This window comes from Schistosoma haematobium, chromosome 4, assembly GCF_000699445.3.
Source record: "Schistosoma haematobium chromosome 4, whole genome shotgun sequence".
Lineage (NCBI taxonomy): Eukaryota > Metazoa > Platyhelminthes > Trematoda > Strigeidida > Schistosomatidae > Schistosoma > Schistosoma haematobium.
The window spans coordinates 22,453,615-22,478,636 of NC_067199.1; the positions used below are offsets into that span (position 1 = coordinate 22,453,615).

The 25,022-nt window shown below is 31.7% G+C and overlaps 1 protein-coding gene across 1 annotated transcript in view; it reads left to right on the forward strand.

The window, feature by feature from the left end:
* The first annotated feature begins 914 nt into the window (after positions 1-914).
* Positions 915-25,022, forward strand: part of PGHM1 (putative peptidylglycine alpha-hydroxylating monooxygenase 1) — a 28,615-nt gene continuing 4,507 nt past the window's right edge. The window contains exons 1-8 of the mRNA XM_051215981.1: positions 915-1,282; positions 1,334-1,388; positions 5,810-5,897; positions 9,928-10,031; positions 13,524-13,650; positions 16,943-17,007; positions 18,724-18,804; positions 22,463-22,539. Of these exons, the coding sequence (XP_051066528.1) occupies positions 1,175-1,282; positions 1,334-1,388; positions 5,810-5,897; positions 9,928-10,031; positions 13,524-13,650; positions 16,943-17,007; positions 18,724-18,804; positions 22,463-22,539 (705 nt within the window). The 5' untranslated portion in view covers positions 915-1,174. The remainder of the gene's footprint in view (positions 1,283-1,333; positions 1,389-5,809; positions 5,898-9,927; positions 10,032-13,523; positions 13,651-16,942; positions 17,008-18,723; positions 18,805-22,462; positions 22,540-25,022) is intronic.

The following is a 25,022-nucleotide window of genomic DNA, read 5'->3' on the forward strand; positions in this document are numbered from 1 at the left end:
TTTCAATTTCTACTGATATGGATACTTCAAACATATCATTATACTTTTATTAACAAAACTATACCATTCTAAGGTCTATAAAGTTTATTCAGTTCCATGTCAGATAACATGGATATTAACTTTTAGCATAAGATTGAATATATTAGAAAATATTGTTTATAGAATTTAATCAAACATATTACGTGAAAATATATCAGTTGTTTAACCAGATATCACATGGAGATTTGTGATTGTTGTTCGTCATATTTAACAAGTTCATTGCACTTAATATTAAACAACTAAATCACAAGTCTTCCAAGTTTCTCTGGAATATAGAATTATATCTATTAGTTTACGGTGTTGGTTATTATTATAACACTGGCTTACCATGATCTGTTTATTCAAAAGTGATGTTAAAATATTTCTTATTATGAAGTATTTAAATATATCCATATATTGGGAACCAACAAAGTTGTATCGATGATACTATACAATCTTCTCTTAAACTTCAAGAGGTCATATACATTAAGTTAATGGAAAAGAAGCAATAATCCAAAATGAAATAAAATTAAATGATTTAAACTTAGACTGAAATGTCTGTAAGTCGATCAACTTTCTCATATATAGTATGTCCGTGTTGTATTATTATTTTACGATATTTGAGGAAATTGGCTTACAAATGAAATCGACTTGTTTTATTTAATAAGTTTTTTTTCCCTTAGTAAAAGAGGAATAGGTGAGTGGGTGTGAATAAAAAGAGAAAAGATAGGTAGATGTTAGATAGGCAGACAGATAGAGAGTAGATCAAGGTTAGCAAAATATTGATTGATGTACAATTAAAGCAGATAGTAAGGATGAACATGCCATGCTCACATACGATTGGGTATTGAAAATTGATTGGTGTGATTTAAGAAGCTTGGATATAAGGTGGCTAACTGAATTGCTCCTGTAATACTCATGCATTATTATGATAACAAATGAGAGGATGAAACGTGTGTCTACTACTCACCAAGATCGTATAATTTTCGAGAAAAGAATCTTACTGATGTAATGTTGCCTACGCAACTAAAATACTATTGACTATCACTATCCAATCTCAGCATAGCATAATCTCAAATTTATTAAATATAAAATCTAACTTTAAACTAGTTGTATCATTAATTAATTTTTTTGAGTTACTGACTTTCATAACAAAATGCTAAAAGAATATTTTTTGTTCTTAATAATATCTCATGGAATTTTTGCATATCCCAATCAAAACAACAAATATGAGATTCGTATGCCAGAAATAACAACAATAATGGTGATTGAAATATTGACATTTTGATTACATAAATACTTTTTGTTTTTTTAGGACGATGAATATTGGTGTTATTCACAGAGAATTGAGAATAAAACATTTTACATAAGTGAGTATGATTTATTCAGCATAATTCAGTTTTGTAATTATCTAATATACTATTATAGTGAATTAATAAATTTTAGCGTTAGCATCGACAAAAATTATGTAGAAATTTAAGGAAAACAGGTAACTAAAAATAAATTGAGGCATCTGGTATATCTCAGTATCTTTTCTTAAATTGTTTTCAAAGACTTTTACGGTTAAATGTATTGTAGTTTAATTATTGTTTACTTTGTTGGAAGGCTTCATTCATTTATCTTACATTCCCTATGCTTAAACTAAAGGATGGTAATATAAATTATTGAGTAACAGTGTTTCTAATCTCAACCTTCAGTAAATTAATCATTCATATGTAATTAAGAGCGGAAGGTTTTGATATCTTACAATTTTGTTGTTTTTTTCTTATCAAATACCAAATTCTACTGTAGTATCTTCTCACCGGTTCCTAAGACTTGTCCGATATGTGAGAATGTTGTACTGGTCACCGAACATGTAATTGAACATCAAATGGTACAAAGTAATTAAGTTTATCAGAGAAGAAATGTAAATAAAGTACCTTGATATGGCGGATTTTCTCAGGATGTTCATTTATAGACTGGAATTATCCACAACCGTCTATTATGAGCATGTTCAAGATAACTCAGTCTAATATCCCAGATGAAAAACAAAGTTATGATAAGATTTAACACCAAACAAGTGCTAAATTGCTTCTTATTATCTCGATAGAGGAAAAACAATCAAGAGTTAAACTCTTCTCTACAAATTACTCAGTTCAAGTGCTTGTTACATTTCTCACTAATTTTTCTCTGTTCTTTAAAAAGTACAACTATGTGAATTTTAACTTTATAGGATTTGATAAAATCAGTCTAAATGTTCTACCGAATGTGATTTAGGTTAAAAACCATTTTCTACCAAACTTATTTCACTGATTATAGTTGTTTGATTATTTTGTTCAAATTAGTGGATTGTTGATCGTTATTTGAACTGGAAAAAATATTGATATAGCTACTTGTGATGATCACGTAAAATCAGTAACTGACTACTTGAAGGGAGTGAAAACAAAAATTTAAACTGAATAGGACGAATTTTTTTAAAGTTTCATCTGGTTCTCGTCAGCTGCTTACAAGCTATCATATTTGAAATTAATAATTACAAACTGGATACAAATTGCTTGCATGTAACAGTTTCGGTGGGGGTTGCTATGATCACACATCAGTGTAGTATAGCAAGGGTATAAACAAATTTAACGAACTAAATAAAATTTGATAAATATATACTTTATATGACAGAACATTCTACAACACAGATAGTAACAAGTCCAGAAGGCTAGAAACAAGTGGTTGTGTAAAAAATAAACACTAATAATGAGTAACAATAAAATCAGTAAGCTCACTTAATGTAAATAAGATTATTAATCTAGAAGGCAGTCTAAATAAAAAAGGTCTTGTTCAAATCAATATTTGACTTCATCTACATCAAAGTTGAATATTCTATCCATAGAACATCTAATAAATTTAAGAAACATTAAACAAAATGCTGAAGTAATGATCTTACGATCAAGATATAGGTTCAGGTATCGTCCTAATGAACACCGTTGATTGTATCACTGGGACGAAGTAAATTCCAGACAAATATAACAAAGATTTAACTGATTTAACGGGAAAACAAATCAGGAGAATGCTTAAACAAATTCTTAAGAAGGATTGGATTTCTATCTCAAAATAATCTTGTTTGAAAGTCGAATTTTAAAACAATTTCACTGAAATTACAAACATAAATCGTACTTGCATCATTTAATAGTTAAGCTAAGAAAATAAAAATTAATCTCGATTTTCCTCAGATTTTGTAATACACTTCTGTTTAGTTCATAGATTTTCTTAACTTGTAAAATTAATCCTAATTGTATGGAACATTTCTTAACATTAAATTTACAATATCATAGTTAGCTGATATTGTTGTGTTTTCGTTTTATGGTAGTGAAAAAGCCAAGTTATTTAATTAATGTTGAATGTGTTTCTTCTTACTTGTCATATTGTGAACATCAATCTACTTAGTTAATTAATTTAATTGAGAAGTTATAGAATTCAATGTAATAATGTTATGTAATTTGTCTGTTGAAATATATCAATAGTTGAAATCATGAGTCAATTTAAGCTAGATCACCATGGAAAACCTGGAAGCACTGGACGGCCGTTTTGTCCCATTGTGGGACTCCTCAGCAGTGCTCATCTACGATCTCTTCCCTCGCGAGATTCTAACTCAGGACCTATCAGTCTCGCGCGCGAGCGCTTAACCATTAGACCACTGAGCTGGCTGGTATACAACGGTGTTAATATTTAACTTCAACTAATCCATGAAATATATATGATAACTATGATATTTCGATGGTAGATCAATGAACTATAACTTTACAGGTTTTGTTTAAGACCAATCTCGGTATTCTAATAATTGTGGTTTATGTATAAAATCATCTGTTAATGAAACTTAGTACTCGGATAATAGTTGTTTGATCATTTTATATGTTTGTTCAATTTAGTGAATTGTTGATCATTGTTTGAACTAGAAACAAACTATTGATATTGTTATTTTTTATGACTGAGTTAATTCAGTTGTTTTACGCTGATAAAATTATTATGATTAGATGAAAAAAGTAGGCAGAACAGCTGAAGATAATGGATACATCATTCAATATATTTGAAGTGTATTTTGTTGTTTATCATTCATTTATCTAGTTAGTTGTCATATTTGAACACAATAAACTCGACAGTATCTTGGATAAAATAACTGACTTGTATGTATATAACATCAATAGATTAAACTGTTTCATATATAGATATAAATAAATTACTGTATTATCCATTTTCCTCTTTCTATAAATTAGTTTGAAATGTAATCTTGTTTGAATGCAGTTAGTTGAAATTTTCCATCCCATACATTTATTTGTAATTATTTATTCCCTGTTGGATAGGTGGAATTTTTCTGTTCAGATAAAATTCACACATTCTTGTATTTTGTGTCCAACTTATAAATGACAATACTGTTAATTATTAGAAGGGGGTTTTGTGGAGATTTTAGTAATTTACTAGTTAAATTCATGTGTCAGTTAAAGCTAGACCACCATGGAAAACCTGGACGCGCACTGCTGAGGAGTCCTATACTAGGACGAAATGGTCGTTCAATGCTTCCAGGTTTTCCATAGTGGTCTAGGTTTAATTGACTCATGAACTGGACTGTTGATATACTGTTAATGTTTTATTCAAACATGTACAATTCACACTTTACCGAAATTCAGTTTACCGGTCAAAATGTTTCATTTATTTCGTATTAATGAGATATTTAAAAGCATAAGACAAAGAACAACTGTTCAAAAAGCTACATATTTAATTGTTTAAGTATAGATGTTTATAAGAAATAGAATCCTTTTATATATGCATCAAACCAGTTATATTTTCCGAATAAGTTATTTTATAAGTAATTTGATTCAGATTCGTCAGTATTACTCTTCAGCTGTAAAACAGTTTACGTAGATTTAATTGAATAAAACGGGGAAAATTCTACACATTATGTTTTGTAACTCTAAGAATGTGTTAGTAAATGTTTTACTTTTAAAACTACTTTACTACTTAACAAATGTATTTTTGAAATGTAACAAATGGCAATGAACATCAGTTCAGTGTTGGTGCCCCATATCTACCTAACACTGAAAGCCTTAACTGCATTGCGATTTTGTCACTGTTATTTCACTACTTATGTAAACATTCCCAAAATGTCGTTTTTCAATAAAAGCTTTGTATCGAAATTAAAATTTTCGTATTTATGAGTAGTATCTTTGGTATACGTTTATTACTCGTCTAAACATAATGACATTCTATTAGATAAATGTACTAACCCATATGTAATTAACTTTTCTCTGATACGTTTTAACCAACCTAGGATTCTATTTCACAGGTAGTAATAAAGAAGGCTTTTTACTTATGCAAACATTTTACTTGAGTATTTGCTTATAACAATACTTTCATGATACAGTGGTGTCGGTCGTAATTAACGAACACCAGTTAGAAAGCCGCTGAAAGTTAGCAAATACAGGATGGCTGTGATATCATCGCTTTAGAAAGCCCTCACGTGAGAGTAAATCTAGTTACTATATGCCATGTGATATCCACGATACCACTGAATGAGAGTCCGAATCTGATGATGAATCTCATTGCGATCTACAAAATAAGTTGGAATAACTGTGTGATACAAACTAGTTGTCGGCACTTCTATAACTGATATCATTCCTTGATGGCAAATATTCCTTACACTCTCTTCTCCAAATATGTATTTCTGCAGAGTAATGATTCAAACGTTTTTCATAAAGTTTACGACACTTAAAGCTTTATTCTCCTGAATAATTACTCTATGTGTATTTTTCAAAATATACTTCAGCTGGATTCAAGCCTGTTTACGATCCTACTCTTGTTCATCATCTTATTTTGTTCGGATGTGACAAGCCAGGAAGTACAGAAGGTTTATGGTAAGTAAATTTAATATTTATCGTTACTAATCATTATAACAATGTGTTTTGGAATACAAAACATAGAATTTCTTCAAGTCTTTTTAAAAATTGAGATTTTATTTTTCACAAATTACAGTAACTGCTAAGTGGTGAAAATGAAAGTTTCTACTTAATTACAGACACTTTAAATAAGAATGGATGCATTTTCATCTAAAGGAATAATATAAAGGATGAGTCAATCACAATCGAGTAGACGACTTTCGAATGACCGTCCAAAATTCAAAAATGAATGACTTTCATCACATAAGATTCGTGAAAAAAAAACTTTTTCTCGGTGTTGAATTTTTGGGAAAAATCGGTTTTATCAACATTAAATAAAACTGTGTGCCAAGTGATCAGTTTTACAACTATAGATTTTGCATAACATGCAAATCAACTGGTTTTTAGATTGATATAATGAATGAATCGATGTTAGACCACCATTGAAAACCTGGAAGAATTGGACGGCCGTTTTGTCCTAGTATGGTTTTTGTTTTAAGTTACTTTATAATAGACTCTCAAAAATCCACAAGGTTCTTTTTAGAGTAAGTGTGTTCAAAATCATATGGTCACTTTAAAAATCATTCAAGATCGTCCCTATGCTTTACTTTGATCCATTTTCAAAATAATAAGCAAAAATTAGTTTCCAGAAATCTGGGAAGATTTATTTATCAGACATAATAAACCGATTCTTTTCTTAATTACATATAAGTCATACTTCAGTGAAGAAAAAGTTGGTTAAATGCATACAGATACATGGCATCCTTTACATATTCAAATATTCAACAGTGAAAAATCATACGATTGGAATAACAATTCATCAAAATCCATTTCATAATCATTGATACCTTTTCATATTGTTCAATTTATGTTTAGATATTTAAAGAGTATAGGTCTCTTTCAAGATATAAATCCGCGAGCGGGATCGTGGATACGCACTGATGAAGAGTCCCATACTAGGATGAAATGGTCGTCCTGTACTTCCAGGTTTTCCATGGTGATGTAGCTTTAATCGACTCATGAATTCAACTATTAAATGTTCTCTGTCACAAAACAAATGAGTCATTTTTCTTAATAAAGCATCTAAGGTCAAAAACGATCATTTATTACTGTCACTTCAGTTATCTCGTATTTCTTAAATCATTCTTCTACAGTATTCTCTTAATAAAAACAAAACCACTTGAGAAATATGTCACCAATTAAGTATATAATTGTTGTTTTTTTAATTGAGTAAAAAAAGAAAAGAGATGATTTGAATGAATCGCTTTTCAACAACAACTAATGGCTTATTCTTAAAATGAACAGAGATAACCCTACAAGTATTTTCAATTAACTGAACTTTCTGTTTTATGAAGTATTAAATTATTAAAACTTTAGTCTGCTTTTGTTGAACAAAATTGATTATAGTTTGTTCTCTTAAAAAATGGGTGTCCATATGGATTTAATTAGTTATATAATGTTTCCCTATTTTACAGTAGATAAATTTCTTACTTTTAGTGTTTTGTTTTGTTTTAAATCGTGCAAAGAATAGATTATACATTTGTTTAATGTTTAAATTGTATGTGAACACGTTTCAAAACAATGAATAATTGATAATGTATGAGTTGATATTGAAGGTAGAGTTATAAGATGGTGGTTGGAGATAGTCAACAGGATGCTCTGGACCTAAATTTCGTGCTACAAGGCACTTGTCAGCAAGGTGTACCTGTAATGTTGAGGAAACTGATGGTCCCTGACGGACGTGACCCCGTGTCACCCAGCTTCAAAGTCAGAAATGTTACTGCTCGCCACATTGCAACTTGGTTGATAGAATTCGATCTGCATTAAGATGGACCTGACATACATAACACTGATCACCACCCAGTGTTCAATCAATTGTAAACATCGAGTTATCTCTACCATAATTTCGATATACACTGTCGAAGTTATGCAAGTATTTGTAGACAAACTGTACATTGAATTATCCATTTGATTATCATTTAATTAATGAAAACTTTTCAATGAAGAAAAACAAGTTTTTTTCCATTGAAATCATTTTCTTGAGCTGTACAGTCGTATATTTTTTCATGTAGTTGTCTATAATAAAATAGACAAATATATTACACCATTAAATAAAATTATGAAAAATAATCAAGCGCATTGTAATATCCAATATAAAAGTCTTTAGGAAATGAAATGGTGTTACACCATTTATTGAAGTAAACAAAGATTATCAGATTTCAAGTGTTAACTATAATAGTTCATAAATAGAAGGGTATTATTCCAAAACGAATATAGTTATAGATAGTCTTGAAGTATTGCATAAAATGGATGTTTTATCATTTAGCTAAGTGGTCAAAAATTATCATGAGATTAAATTACGTAATAGATTCGAAGGTGATGAGATACAATAATCTATGCAAAAATTTCAAAAGATAACTGTCCACTTTGCCAATGAAATGATGAAGTATAAGATATTAAACGGGACTTAAAATTTGTGAGATTAGGAGGAGTGCTAGGACCATGGAACAATAAACGATGGAACATGACTGTTTTGAAAACAGATGTCATTACTGTAGAATGAAATGTCATATCTACTTTATGCCAAGTTTGTCTCAAAGTTCAATAATTATGACCATATCAATTGTATCTTCATCATTCACTTCTACAGTAATGGAACAAAAACATATCTTATTTTCTAAAATAGTCGACATTTTTATCAATTGTATTGAGCATTTACAAAACTTATATTTAAAGTCTTCTAACAACCGATTATCATTGAATTAGTAGAAATGTATAATATGAAATTATTTATTAAGAATATATAACATAATTAGAAAATTCTTCTGATTTGCTAGTTTTAATTCACTATTGAATATCTAAAAGAAAGTGAATACACAGAGGGTTAGTCGCAAAACGGATAGCTCATTTGTAATATATCTGACTGAGGACCTAGGTGGCACAAGATCGAATCCTCCAGGAAGCATCAGTTTCCTCAAGATTATAGATGCATCTTACTGACGAGTGCTAAATAGCACGAAACCTAGGTCCAGGGTTTCCTGTCGACTACCTCCAACCAAGACCTTGCAATACAGCACAATAGTTTGCTATATATGGGAAGTCGTCATTCTACGCATAAGGCATGGATGAATTATAGATATCTAGTCATTGAGAAATTGTTGTAGAATTGGTAATAGGAGAGTTAATATATTTTATGAAAGATATAAATCAGGGTGTACAACAGTTATTAGGTACTCAGCTTTTTAACAATAAAACAAAAAGTGTCTTCGATTTCTCTCACTTAGATAGTTTGATCTCGGCGATTTTATCGTCGCTTGGGACAAAACCATCTGCGTCTATTTCAAGTACAAGTGGGCTTGATTATTCCATAATCGTTAGTCAGTTCGCTTTAGTGGTTGATATATGGCATTCATTAGGTATCTCTACGCTTTTCATCACTCTCTGCCTACTAAGTCTGCCGCCCATGACCAATTACTGAATATTTATCGCTTATCCATATTCTATACTTTGAGTGACATCCGTACATAGCAAACTGTAGTATAGTGTATTTACTTGTAAAGTTGTCATACTATACAGAAAAATGTATTTAGTCCCCTCACTTGCTTCTTCTACCATAAGTTCACAAAACTTATTGGAAAATCGCGAAATAGTCAAAAAAATAAGGAATGGGGGACACTGAAATACTTACTGTGACCATTTGCCACATATTTTGATCCAATTTTTATTTATGTGATGCTTAATTTCGGAATTTACAATGGCTATCTATTATTAGTAATACAATTAATAACTTGCTAATTGTGACATTTCTGACATGTCCTTGCTCCTAATTGAATATTACCAGTCACAGTTTCTAAGATAGTGAACGACCGACATTCCGTATATAAAAAAGCGGAAGTTTTATTTATAAAATCTTCACTAGAATATAAATTAAAAAATCAGTAAACTTAAGCTAACTACCTACTTAAGAGCTTTAATTTGTTTTGACATAGAAATGTTTAACTTATTGTAGGAAATGTGGTGAGATGTCGGATGACGAAACACCTGTATGTAATGCATCTGAGTCTATTTTGTACTCTTGGGCTATGGGAGCTCCGTCCTTTGAAATGCCTGACGGTATGTTGTTCAGATTTGTATTAAACGATTCACATTGTAAGACATATATTTCAGATATTTATATCAGTTCGATATATTTTCATTGTTTTTAAAGTGTGAGACGTATTTTAGAGATCTCTTACTTGTTTTTGGAATACAAAGTCAATAACCAAATAACGATGGACATGGTGTTGCATTTCATTCACGAAACATTTAACTACAGTTAGTTCATAGTGTATGACATTAGTAGCGTTAAGAAAACTTGCACTTTCTATGATTTATGGATTTACAAATTGTACAATACCTATAGTGATAAGTCTTGTCGATCGAACGCTATATTCGTTTTCCTAAGCTATTCTGGTAACCCGCAGACTAGAACTACACAGCGATTTGAACACCAGACGCAAGTATGAGAGAAAACACTTTATCTCAAGGTTCATTTTTGTACAGAAAATCATGGGTATTTATAGATGTTGGCGTCTGTTAAATCAACGTCATATTTCAGCCAATCCGTTAACGACATATTATGCTACCGACCAATAGTAGCATGCCACGTTGGAATTCCAGAATGTTCCATCATATTCTGATTGGCTAGGACTCTCCGGCTCCTTTTGGGCCTCTGGAGGCTCCGTTGAAGTTCTCCGGAAGCCGACTCAACATATAGTCAGAACCATTTGCAGTATAACTGAGGAAACGTAACTATTCTGATCAGTGATTCTTAAAACTGTCCCATTGTTTGTATCCGTGATAACAATATTTCTCTTTACATGTTCTTGAATACGATTCCTTCTCATAGTCATACGTATAATAATTTCTATTTAATTTTGTCAAAGAAGGATCTGTATTTCTGTGATCAAATCACGCTATATATTGTAATGTTATTAATTGACATTTATATTCTAATCCGTTTTTGCCAATGATAACCAAGAGGGAAACTACTGAACCATTCAACTGCTGAAATGGTTGAAAAATTGTATATTGGAAAAAAAACTTGTCCGAATTGTAAAATCAAAATGCAAATCTGACGAAAATAATCTTTTTTTACAGTTTTGAACTGTTAAATTCGAACTTACACAGTCAAATTGATAAGTAAAGTTGTATAACAAGATAAGAATACAGTCAGTTCAGCATAAAAGTTGACTATACAGTTTATACGTTCTAGTTGCTCAACATTGATGTATTAAGATAATCTAAAATATAGTGAAACCTTAGAAACTAGAATAATCAAAGAGAAAAGATAAACCGCAATAAAGTAAACAGATGACAATAAATTATGTTTAAAGTTAGGAGAAAGATAAATAGTTCATCCATTTACTACATTATCATTATTATAGCTTACTTTCAATCATACTGTCATCATATGTTATTAAATGGCCACAAGGGTAATACCAGTGTTCACAGCTCAGGCCAACACAAATATAATTATGAGTATTTAAGCCTATATTATCTAGCCTACTTTGCATAGTTTGCGACTTATTGCTATTTTTATGCAATTTCGAATTTTCGGGAAACAAAGGATAGTTGTGCATATCAAATTAATTGACCATCATATCAACATGCAGTTTTGTAGTGCCATTTACTGACATGTTTTATTACGTTGTGTTTAAAATTGAACTTTGATAAATCCAACTTTATATTTCAATATTGATCAATCAAAGCTCAAAATACATAATGAAATACATTGGGATATTTTATGAATGGTTATATCTTAAGTCCATAAGATATAGAAATTGAAGTGCTGAAAAGAATTTCTACACTATAAAACATTCAGATATCTCACTAGTATTAGTGGCAGCCAATTTTTTCTATGTCGTAAGAAGGAACTGTAGATTGCTCAAATGATCGAATAATAAATAAAGATTCACTGCAGGAAACTAAAGTTTTCGAAGTTATATTTGATTAGCTTTCTTGTGTATTTTTAACGAAGATTTTACTTAAAATTCAACTGAAGAATAGCTACTAAAAATTTACTGTTTTTAAAAATATGAACAAACTATTGTAATTCAATAAATTACATCTCAATTATTAGATGTATTTAATCACATTATTTGGTGGAGTTTTGTTCTCTGAGCTGGATGGTTTAGTCGTGGAGCTTTCATCGTTATTCTGAACGACACCATCAGCACAAACTTCAGGTTAAACTGAAGTGTCCAAATTTCTCCACATATGGCGCACAGATTGTCCTGTAGACATCGATCTTGATTCGAACACTTCAGTTCTACCTAGATAGAAGTTTATCTATCGAGCTCAGAGAACAAAACTCCACCAAAATCATCTACCTGAGCTAAGAGCCTTCTCCACCAATCACATAATTTGCACAAGTGATTGGAGTATAAAACTTTATATGAAAGACTTTATTTTGCACAATTCACCAGTGGTTTTAACATCATTGCTCAAGTTAGATATTTGACAATGAATGTTTAAAATATTCACCGTGTATATGTTTACAAAAGATGTAAGAATCTTTGTTTTTGAAAACGTCTGTTTGTATAAACGCATAAAAAGTAGAAATGAAGCCATAGTAACAATTATATATCGAAGTTTACCGGTAACACTAATTTGTTTATAATGGTGATATTATTAAGAAATGCAATCAGCTGCAAAGCTGGTTTGAAACCCTCTAGCGGCCTTCAAATTTCTAGTAATAAATAGAATACCGTTAAACCTCTAAATATAAACTCGATAATTTATATTTCCAACGATATATAAAGTCTATATTATCATTGTTGAATAATTTATCACTTCCAATATTGATGATTCTGTAGATCAATTCTATAAATTAATTATGTGATCTGTGGGCAAGAATGGTAATGATTGGTTGTTTGCCTAGTCATACAGGCACTAGAGGAGTTATATATATTCGCTAACCATTGTTATTATTGAATTGTTGTCGGCTTTTGGTGTGGAAATATACCTACGTTCTAGTCAGACTAATCACGTATTTTTGTGTTAATGTTCTGTAGAATAGGCACTGGGAGAGTATCTAGTGCAAATACTCGTCTAAGGCAAATTAACGTCCCACACGTCAAGACGGAAAAAGCGAGCGTTATAACAATATGTTGTAATCTACTTGAAGTAAAATCAAACGAAGAGAGTTTCATGACTCTCAAATGATGTTATGACTTCAGTTACGAAAACTGGTTTTTGGCCAGTCTTGATGCTATTTACTTTAATTATAGGGTATACTTCAATGAAACGTTCAGGACACGTAAAAGCATCAAAATCTAACAAAGACAAGATTTACAGTTAAGCAACCAATACTGTCTGGAAGATAAGTAAAAATGATTCAAAATTTCATATCACAGTCCTACTTAAATATCAAGTAAACAGTATAATAATAATCCATTAAATTCACTCGAATTACATAATACCATATACACTTGAAAAATCTAAAATCAAGTAATCAGTTTCCAGATTATTTCTTTAGGAATAAATAAATATTTCAGTGTTATTTATTTGAATCCCCGCCAATAGTAAACGTTATCATTTATTTGTTTGTTTCATCTTGCCTAGATGTGTCGTTTAAAGTTGGTTATGAAACGCCATATAAATATTTTGTACTACAAGTTCATTACAAAGATGCTATGAATTTAGAAGAGAAAGATACAAGTGGATTAGAACTCACTACCCAGTCTACGCCGTATGTTAATAATTGTACATACATTTTTAACGAATCATTTATATAAATTTGAATGCTAATTTATGATTAAGTTTTATTACAAATAGATATAACTCAGGAGTACAATATCAGTATACACACAAAACGCAGCTAATAGCACCTGAGTGTCCTTCGAATACGTTTTAATACATTATGGAGCGAGAATCAATTTAATAAATCTTCATAAGTCTGTCGTCGCTGAACAATTAATTGCTTAAAGGATTGACGTTCAGATACCATATGAAAGAATTCCAGAGGGCAAAACCACGGGTCATTTAACAGAATATCCAATAGGGATTGAGGCTTATGTGAAAAGTATTCAACTTAGAGAGTATGACCAATACGATAACATGTGATGAATAAAGGACAAGAAATATAGATCACTAAACAATCTTCGCTTTTGTCTATTATATTAAAGTTTGGATCAATGTATACTGTGTCCCTATTAATTAGGTCAGTTATCCACTATCAGAAGTCAAAATATTACTGATAAACGCGGTCTAAATTCGTTTATACAAATGAATTTCTCAGCTTTATAAGAATTAATGAACACTTGAAAAAGTCTGTGAAGCATATATGGTAGTTTAAGGCTATTAATCCCTTTTATAAATTTCGATAGAGCAATGAGAAGACGGAGTTGATCTGAAAAGTGTAATGTAATTACGCTATATATTTCGAACAATCTGGTCACACATATACTTGTTAGGGCATTTTATCTGGAGATTAATGAAGGTCAATTAAATGAAATTTCAAGTTAATAAATTAATAAAGGGGAGAGAAAATTAACATAGAATAAAAAGAATCAGAAATTATCGCATTATCCTAGGCCATAAAATGACTTAGGGATTATCAGAGTAAGTTCAAGGTTATGATAAATTGTTATTGTACGCATAAGGGAGCTTCAAATTTACGAATACCCAAGGCTTTCATAAACCTGGGAATTCATCCTTGACAATTTCTATACAACGTTTTAAATGCTGGATTGATGTCAATTCTGTGCCTCGTTTCAATTATGTGTTTTGCTATCGATGAACATGGTTTTTTACTTCCCACGTTGATCGCAACATTTGATACTAACTGATTACTCTATCGAAATAAATGGTAGTAAGCTCTAAAAGTACAGAAAGTGCTCTGTGTATTCTTCTTTAGTCGTCAATAATCGAAAATTTTCTGATGACATCTACCTATATCCACTAAATGTTTTTAAATTTTGTTTCAAAATGTCATGTAACAATTAATTTTTCCAATGTTATTTTAGGGACAAAATAAATTTTTTATTGATTACAACAATTACTACTATTTGATAGATTTTCGGTGCGCTTTAATCTACTTTATATAGGATTCTGTTAATTCTCCAGTGTGAATAAATCTCTTGGCAATTTTAATTGCTGTATCAATTAAAACGCCGAATGATCCAGTGAGAAATAATTAATAGTAATATTGCCCCATCAAAGTTAATGGTGAGGCCAATAAAGCAAACTAAACCATTATTTATATCTATGAGTTAAGTATTTCACACAGTACGCTAACCATCTGATGCCTTGAAACATTAAAATGGAAAATAGATCAAAACTTGATATTGAATAGGGTTTCATGTTGTCAAAAACAGGATGCAAGTTTACATAGTTACCTTTAAAGTTTAGTTTATTATGACTTTAAAGGAAGAAAGTTATTCTTCGTTTGACAATTCTACACAATCTTTTCTTCGTCAGCAAAGCTCATGTACAGTGGCGCAAGTGTTAATAGATAATATATTCTCTAAAAATTTTATGTTTCTTCCCGACTATACACTAGATAAAATGTTCGTCAGATTCATTTAGACTGACATTTAATATGACATTTATTTCAAGTAATTCAGTATTCTTAAATTTATGCTTGACCGAAATCCCCCGTGATAACTTAACTTATTACTCTAGAACTCAGACTTATGCGACAAAGTAGAATCAAATTACCATACATAACAAGATAAGAGATAAGAATTACAAGTGTGTATTCTTTCCTAATAATGATTTTTGTAAGTAATTGCCACAGAAGTAGATACTCTTTAGTTAGGTTATTGAAGATATTTTTGCTGAATCAACTTCACTTATATATTGTTCTTAAATCTTATTGACCGGGAATAGGCATTACACCAAATTAGACTACTTAGTTTTGTTTGACTTTTATGATGGTATTTCGCTCTTCAAACAGTGATTTTCCTGGTACTCAGCAGTTTTAGTTCAGTTACAAAGGTACAATTTTTCTACACAACTATTTTTGAATAAGCAAAGATGGATGGTGGCTAGCAGTAGAATCCAGAACGCGCGTTTAGTCCTATTCGGGACTCATCAGCTGAAAATATCTACATCCCGAAGGTGATGCCCAGTACCGTTGGCTTCAAACGCTATTGCATTATCCACTCAGCTACTGAGTCCTGATAGCCAATAGCTTGTGCGATGGGGTGAAATTTGGATTCATTTTATATTGTTTGTTGTATCTTCAATACAACACTAAATAACAATACTTTAGTATTTATTTAGGCCAATTTGTACATTTCTGTCGCAATGGATACAATGGATTAAATATGTAAAACATTTACTAGTCTTGTTGTACAAACTAACATTGACGGTTCTTAGAGTAGGTTTTGTAATGGAGAGTCTGACACAATACTTAATACTTTGCATTGTGATTTACATATCCTTACTTTACTGATAATTTATGATGATACTTTAAAATGTGTAAATAAAATATAACAGTCTGTAGATTATGATTTGTATCGAAGTTTTAATCATTATTTGAAACCTCAATGGATATGTCTGTAATAACACAAAAGATTTTTCTGAGTAATTTATGAACTATGGGAACTGGTCACACTTTGTTTTGACCTAACTATAATTCATTATCAGTCCAGTTAATAATAATATGGTGAATTAGTTAGAGAAATAGCTAGACGATTCATAAAAAGTGTGGAGTTATAAAATTTATTTGTGAAAAGCATTCACAAACTGTCTAGATCCACAGTCTTTACTGAATACACTACAACCAATTATCATATTGACCCATTAAGGATATGAGTTATGACTCATGTCATACATCGGATAAAATGACTGTTACAACTTCAGAGGAGATTTTGCGCATTATAAGTTTAACTGACATAAAAGTGACAACGAAAATAATAACAAACACTGTCAATATATATTCTACAAGAATGTTAGTTGGTCATGGAATTTTTGTACTTACTATTTCATAGTAGGTATGTTATTTTACTGGTATTTTTCCTGATGAATAATTTTAGAACTGGTAAATTGGCTGGAATATACATATTGGTTAGCGGTGAAGATATTGGACCCAGTCAAATAGGTAAGTATCACACTAAGTAAATTATGTATGAGTATCGAAAGTGTTGATTATCATTTATATCGTCATTACTAAACTTTACTAAACTTTGCTATTGAAATTTTAAGGCATAAAATCTAACCCAAGATAGATACTTATATCTTATTTTGTACAAGCTGACAGTAATTTTTACCACCAAACTAACATAAGCTGAATAATTATTTCGGCTTTATTTGAGGCCAAAGCCAAAAACCCATTTTGTCCTTAGCGTTGGAGAATTATACCTTCAGATTAATAATTATAAGTGCTACCGAATAAGTTTTTTATAACTGCTTTTATACATTTAGGATTAGTGGTAAGTAATGAAATGACTTGAATCAACTTTGAGGACAAATAAAGTTGTCAGATTAATAATGGAAATAAATACATATAATGTAGGGTGAGAGAATGAATAACAGTCAAATAGAATATTCGATAAAGGGTTACGCAATGCTTTAAAGAGACAATAAATATAGGAGTCAAATTTAATTAACTACTTACTTAAATAAAATAATTAGTCGAATCAAATGAATTTGGATTGTGTAGGGACAACGGGATTACATACATAAACCATATTAGGCCATTTTATAATAGAAAATACTATTGGGTTTATAGGTCATACCAAGTAGAAACAGAGGCTACAGATACATTTTTTTATTCAAAGCTTAGAGTTTTTAATTTGTATTACAATAATTCCTGCCTTTTAAATGATTCAGATCCTGCCTACTGTTGGTAAATTTCTCTTTATGTGGTAGATTATTAAAAACGACCAATTATTGTTGACAACATGGTTCATATAAAATAAATGAGCTGTATAAAACAGTTGACAGTCTTAACTACGTCTTTGATTAGTCACTCTAAGAAAGTTTTTAATAACACAGAAAAGTAAATTCTTTAAATATCTCCTTATGTAACTTTCTCCACAGAAGTAAATATATTCGTAGATACAGAAAAATATGGCTTATATAAACAATTTGTACTTCAATCTAGATATTACCACTGAATGCGTAGAATTCACTAGTAGTAGTTTTCTTGTGTTGAACAATTCTTGAATTGCTCTAGATTGTTCCGAAAATAATACTTCTTTGGGTACGTCATATATGAGTGGTAAGTGCACAAACTGATTTTTCATTAATGACTAAAGATTCCTTAGTTTTGACTTTATGACCGTCTAATTAAAAACTTCCCAGCAAATCTTTGAACTCACAGATTATTCCACAAACCACTCATTTCCATCTCAACTATATCCAAAAAGCATATGATTATTATTCCATAATGAAGATTTTCTTTTATATTGTAGAGCAACTAAACTTTTATATTCCAAATCAGATTGTCTAATAAAACATTAAAATAACTTAAATATCAAATGTAATTTTAATATTTAATGTTTTCTGTGAAACTATTTATTCACATTTGAAAATATTTGTAATCATTTGAAACCTCAGTTCATTGAATAGCTGTTTCACCTTAATTTAGTATTCCCTAGCACTACTCATTTTCATCTTTAACACAAGACTCTGATTTACTTTGCAAAAAATATGAAGACTGAAATACTGAGTTACAGATTTTAATTATGCAACTTTGTGGGAGCGAAAAGTGAATATCATTACTTTTAAATGATGTCCCCTTAAACTTCATTTTCTGTTAAAAATTGTTAATTTATGATTTACACATTCAAATAAGTTAGTTTTTGTTTTTCAGCTCGTCTGGATGTAGCATGTTCATACACAGGCAATGCTACATTACATCCATTTGCCTTCCGTGTTCACACTCATAGTCACGGTAAGTCTAATATGTACAACAATCTTATCATAATTTCGTCAGAAACCTTTTCATGCACATTCAAATAAATAAAAAATAAAAAATTACCATGATCTCAGTCCTCGTAAAATCAACCAATGTAGAATCGAAGCTTAGGTTCTGGTTAGGTAAAACTATAATACACTTCTTACCTGTAAGATACTAAGGATGACCTTGGAATTTTGAGCTACTTATTCGTTGAAAACACAATTTTATAGTCTTTAGTGATGGTAATCGAGGTACATTCGTGTTAACAGATATCTTGATTTGTGGTCTCATCAGTACACTGCAAAAGCCCACACTGTTTAGTGGATTACTAGTAATATATTTTGGTTAACTGTGGGCCAATGAAGAAGAAACCAGTCTACAAACATTTGCTCCTTGAATACAATTTGAGTTAGATCAGCCGTTCCATGTTTGCTTTTGATGTTCAGTCCATATCATTTCTATTTCATAATATCGAAACAGACGTTTTCTTATAAACTCTAACCAATTAATTAAGCTCTCTATCCAGGGAACGACAGTTGTTAATATTCCAAAGAATGCTATTCAACGAAATCAAAGCAATCACACAAATATGGAATGCCGACACGTATTTCCTTTGTTCTAATCAACTCGCTACATACATTTATATACGATCGAGTTTAGTTAATATTTTACTTGTTAAAAGCTTTTACTATATGTTGATGCACGTAAATTTTTGTTTAAATTCATTTCAAGTACACTAGGATCATATCAATTATTATCTTCTCAATCTTCGTGATAACAACACAAACGTATCAGAATATTTCAAATAAATTTTAGATAGACCTGTGTTGTTAGTTCACATACAATTTCAATACCTAGTAAATAGAATAAAAACTAACTATTGGGAGCACAGAATCCCTACTATATAAACTACTACTCTTGACTATTAACTTCTGTTAGAATGAATTAAATAAATTACAATTCAGAATTTTTTTCACTTCCTAAGTAGTTGCGTCTGTTAACATAGTTGCGATGCATGCTAAATGGATTAGAAAAACGCATTATGTTTTTTTCTGCTTTGCTTGAATTTTCCCAATGTTTTTACAATCTTTGTATGGTCCACTAAACCATTGAAGATCCATTCCATTCATGCCTAAATTTTGAAGAAAACATAAATCAATTGATTTCCCAATAGATAAATGACCTCAAGGTTTTATTATTCGAATTATTCTTGTGAAAACTGAACTGCTTTCAAATAAATTGAATAGATCAAAATATGAATCAGTTTCTCTTGTAATAGACGTTTATACCATCCTTTGTTTTTAATACATTTGCGTCTTTCAAATGAAAAAAGAACGCCCAAAATAAGTTCTCAATTAGAAGTATGATATCCAATTATCTATAGTAATGCAATAATTGATTTAGGCTTTAATTCCGTGTGCTTATGTGTAAATTTCAGTCCCAATAAAAGTTTTGTAGTTCATAAATACTATAGCATTTCATTAACTATACTTCAAAAGAGAACTGTTTTCGTGCAACTAAAAAAAATGAGTTTCATTTTAGATCATTGAGCCTGATGAGTTAATTGATGAAACTTATTATTTAATAGATAGTTACTGTTTTTCTAAAAGTTTCACCAACGCTGTATTTCAATTATAATTACGATTTCTGGAAAATAAAACAGCAAGCTAAAGTTGGATAATATGCCATTCAAATTCGTTTGTATCAAGACTCAGTACTGTCTAAAATCTTTCTATGATTATTTAAAAACTAATGTGTGAGTAATTTAAACAGCTCAGCGTTTTCAAAAACAAGAAAAACCCATCATGTCAGTAAAGGCCATCCATCGATTCGAAATTACTACAAATTTAAAAAGTATGTACAACAGGGGCTCTAGTTAACTACACATTCAACCATAACCTTCGTGTGCATATACAGAATACCTGATCCCTCGTTCTACTGTCGTTTTAACCTTTCTATCTTTCATAATCTATCTTTTTTTCTACTTCTTTCCAATTATTTTACATAATTATTAAATAGTCATTATTTCATTTAGTTATTCTGTCCTTAATATGTATCAAATGAATAGTTATTTTTATATTAACATTATTTATTAGCCGTCGAATCATTGCGTAACTTCCTTTTAGTATTTGATTTGTGATATAAGACCACTTGAATTTTTCTCATAACTGTTTAACACTATTCTATTTTACTATAGACACAACATTTATGAAACAAATTGACTACGAATATGACTATTCAGTTTAAATGAGACCAACGAAATAAGAAAATTTTTGCCACCATATCGTTTTCATTTCCTATTTAACTCAGTTTTTATTAAAAGTATTCATTGAGTTTAATTCATCAACACTATTTGTAGTTTACAACTTGTTACAAAGATGTATTATTCATATTTTGTTCGAAATAACAAAGACATTCTTTGCACATAGTTGTTTATTTAAAACAATTTTTTAAAGTCAGCCACTAAAGTATCTAAAATGAACGTCAAGCTTCTTAAAACTATTTTCTGCAAATTGGTTCTTTTAAGCAGTATATTCGATCATTTAGTCGTTTGTAAATTGTTATATTATTATTATTATTATTATTATTATCATTATTATTATTATAAGCTTTATTCAATATTATATTTTCGGCACAATATAGAATTCTCAGCACAAAGTATTTCAACAAGTTTCCGTTTCTTTCTTCTTGGTCGATCCTGACGATAAATATTGAGTGATAGCCAGTTAGATGTTAGCAGTCCAGTGAATAAACATCTGAATAATGTATATTCTTTTCTCTGCATATTGCCAGCGACCACATTATCTCTTATTGAGCTTTTTGTAACTTTGAAAACGAAAGGTTGTAAACTTTTCAGAAATGCACTAGGATGGGTTATGCGATTAATATACATAATGATATATTAAGACAAACAAAAATAGATAACTTGTTGAAATATTTAGATGACAGGAACAGTTAGCCCAGATGCTCAAGCAGGCCGCCCAATTATATAACATGTCAGTTGAATGCTACTTGTTGTATATGGTCGTCGCTGATTGTTATGTCGGAAACGCTTATCATTTATACTCAGAACGAGAGACCTCTGCAATTTCCACTACGCGAAAGCAAGAACATAAACACTGGTATAAGTAATGATTTATTAACCCCCAAAACACGACGACGACCCTAGTCGAAAATATACTCATTTATATATTGATTGTACACCCATTTTGATTAATAATTAGGATGAAATCACATACATGTAAACTACTCAGAGTTATAACAAATCACATACTGAGCATAGCTCATGTCAATGGGATACAAGAATATCGTATATTATATAGAATAAAATATCATACGAGAAAAGAAAACAAATACTACATTGAGTAATCATGACATTGAATCAAAACGGAAGTAAACTCATAATGAGTAAACCAAGTGAATTTTGACTTTTCTTCCCGTTATATCATACATGTTTCAAAAATAAACACATAATGACTAAATACAAACGAATTTGACTCATTCTAACAAAAAATTAAAACTCCAAAATCTATAATTTCCATAACTTTCATTTAATTGAATACATATCTTCCGTAATTTTTTTTACTTTGCCAAAGTTACTAAGACATAGTTGATTATGGTCACAATTTTCACTTTCTACTTTTTCTACTAGGTGTTCTATCTAAAGGTTATGTTGTTGATGGAAATGAATCTTATCTTATTGGATCTAAATCACCTCAAGAACATCAAGTAAGCAACGAATATGGTTTATTAATCTATAGACAATTTTGAAGCTATATGTATTGCCAATGATCATCAAAATGAGTTAAACAAATACTTAAACTTTATAAGAATGGATCATTATGAAGTTACATTGACGACTTGATGATTAATATGATCTGATAAATTATCTTCAATATTTTAAGTAGGTAGTTGAAATAATAGCAGGTTGCTTACTATTGCTTTAAATATTATGGTAAATTCTATTGCATAGAATATCAGTTAGATATTATTATCTTTGACGTAAATGAAGTAGGAAGCAAGTATTTTTAATAAAACATCGTATTTAAGATTACAAATCTAACTTGGTAGTTGTACAATTTAAGTTAAACATATCTTACTGATCATTACTTTTGATCTTAATGAAATATTTATTTTATTTATTTATTTGAACACATAAATATTGGTAAAAGAGAGCGCCAATATATATGCGCCACACAAAACAATGAGAATTCGAAGAGAAAAGAAAAAAAGGTAGGGAGCGTAAAAAAAAGAGAACAATAACGAAGAGATTAGTGTAAGGTAGTGTGGTAGTAATGAGGGAACGGAAAGGTACAATCGGAAGAAATCTTTCAGTTAAGGGAGACACGACCACTTTTTATGAAGAAAGTAAATGAAGGTTACAGCAGGATCGCCATTGGCATCTATTCTGAGCCATATCTGATAACGTCTCTAGCCACTGTGTAGCACCATCTCTCAGACCCCAACCAGGGAGTCGTGAGGGACCGACACAAGCCAGTCCTTTGCAGCTTTCTTTCATACCACGACACCATGTCATGCACTGACCACCTCTCCGCTTCTTCCAACCAGTCCCAGAGTCGGCAAATAATGCACGACGTGGAATTCTCTGGGACGACATTCGTAGAACATGTCCAAGCCACCGAAGTCGGTGTTTCAAGATGGTGACACCAATCGGATTATCATCTCTGCGCCCGAACACACGATGCCGAACCTCTGCATTACTGACATGATGTTGCCACTGAATGTCAGCAATCCTTCGGAGACAACGATGATCGAACACAGAGAGTCGTCTAACGTCCTCAACTCGGAGAGGCCAGGTTTCACAAGCATAGAGCAAAACTGCTCTCACCGACGCGTTGTAGATCCGACCTTTTACAGCCAGACTGACATCACGAAGGCGCCAAAGGTGGCCCAGATTGGCATAAGCCGCTCTGGCTTTCACTATTCGTGCATTGATCTCATCACTCACACCCCCACCAGCACTTATGCAGCTACCCAGATACACGAACTTCTCGACTACGTCTATCTGCCCACCATCCAGGGTGAGTACAGGATTGGAATCCTGCCAGTCCTGTAGAAATACTTTGCACTTCGAAGGTGCAAAGCACATACCATACCTACGGACACCGATTGCCAACTGATTAAGTGCGGATTGCATGCTTTGGGCATTATCGCACAGTAAGACAATATCGTCCGCATACTCAAGGTCGAGAAGTCTTTCTCCAGGCAACAGATCTACACCACCATTACTTACATTCATCAGCGCTGTTTCCAGAATGTCATGGATGGCAAAGTTGAAGAGGAATGGTGAGATTGGGCAACCCTGCTTAACCCCACTGTTTGAATGAAACAATGGAGTAAGGTGGTTGTATGCCCTCACTCTGCCTGAGGTGTTTGTGTATAGGGCTTTCAGGATGTTAATAAACTTCTCAGGCACACCCTTCTTCAATAGACAATCCCAGAGAACAGTTCTGTCCAACGAATCGAAGGCAGCCCTGATGTCAAGAAACACTACGATTGTTGGCCTTTGATAAGTATGGCGGTGCTCTAACATTTGGCGGAGGGTGAAGATATGATCAATACATCCTCGACCAGAACGAAACCCAGCCTGCTCCTCGCGAGTCAATCTTTCTCGGGTTTTGAACAACCTACGAAGTATGACGAGAGCCAATAGCTAGGACGCAATCGGAAGTAGACTTATCCCCCGATAGTTGTTACAGGAACGACGTGAACCCTTTTTAAAGATAAGGACAACTATCCACTCATTCCATGACTTTGGTACACTCTTTAGTTCCCAAACCTTTGTAAACAACGTCGTCGATTCCTTAGTCAGAAAGTCACCACCATCTTTAAAAAGAGCCGGAGGTAAGTCATCTGGGCCAGGTGATTTGTAACGCTTCAAGAGTTGGAGTTCCTTGCGGACTTCCGCCTCATTTGGTGGATCAGTCGTCACCGGCCATGGAGTGCAGGACATTCTGATCGATGTTGCCGGAGCAGCAGGCCAGTTGAACTGCCCTTCGAAAAATTCTGCCCATCGTCCAAGACGTCGATGGATGTTAGTGATTGGCATCCCATCATCCTCGCAGGTTGTTTCACTCACACCAGACTTCTTGCTACCAGTGGCTCGGATGAGCTGGAAGGGCTTCCGGTAGTTACCAGATGCAGCTGCTGCTTCCAGCTCATTAGCACGCTTCGACCACCAGGCTTCTCGG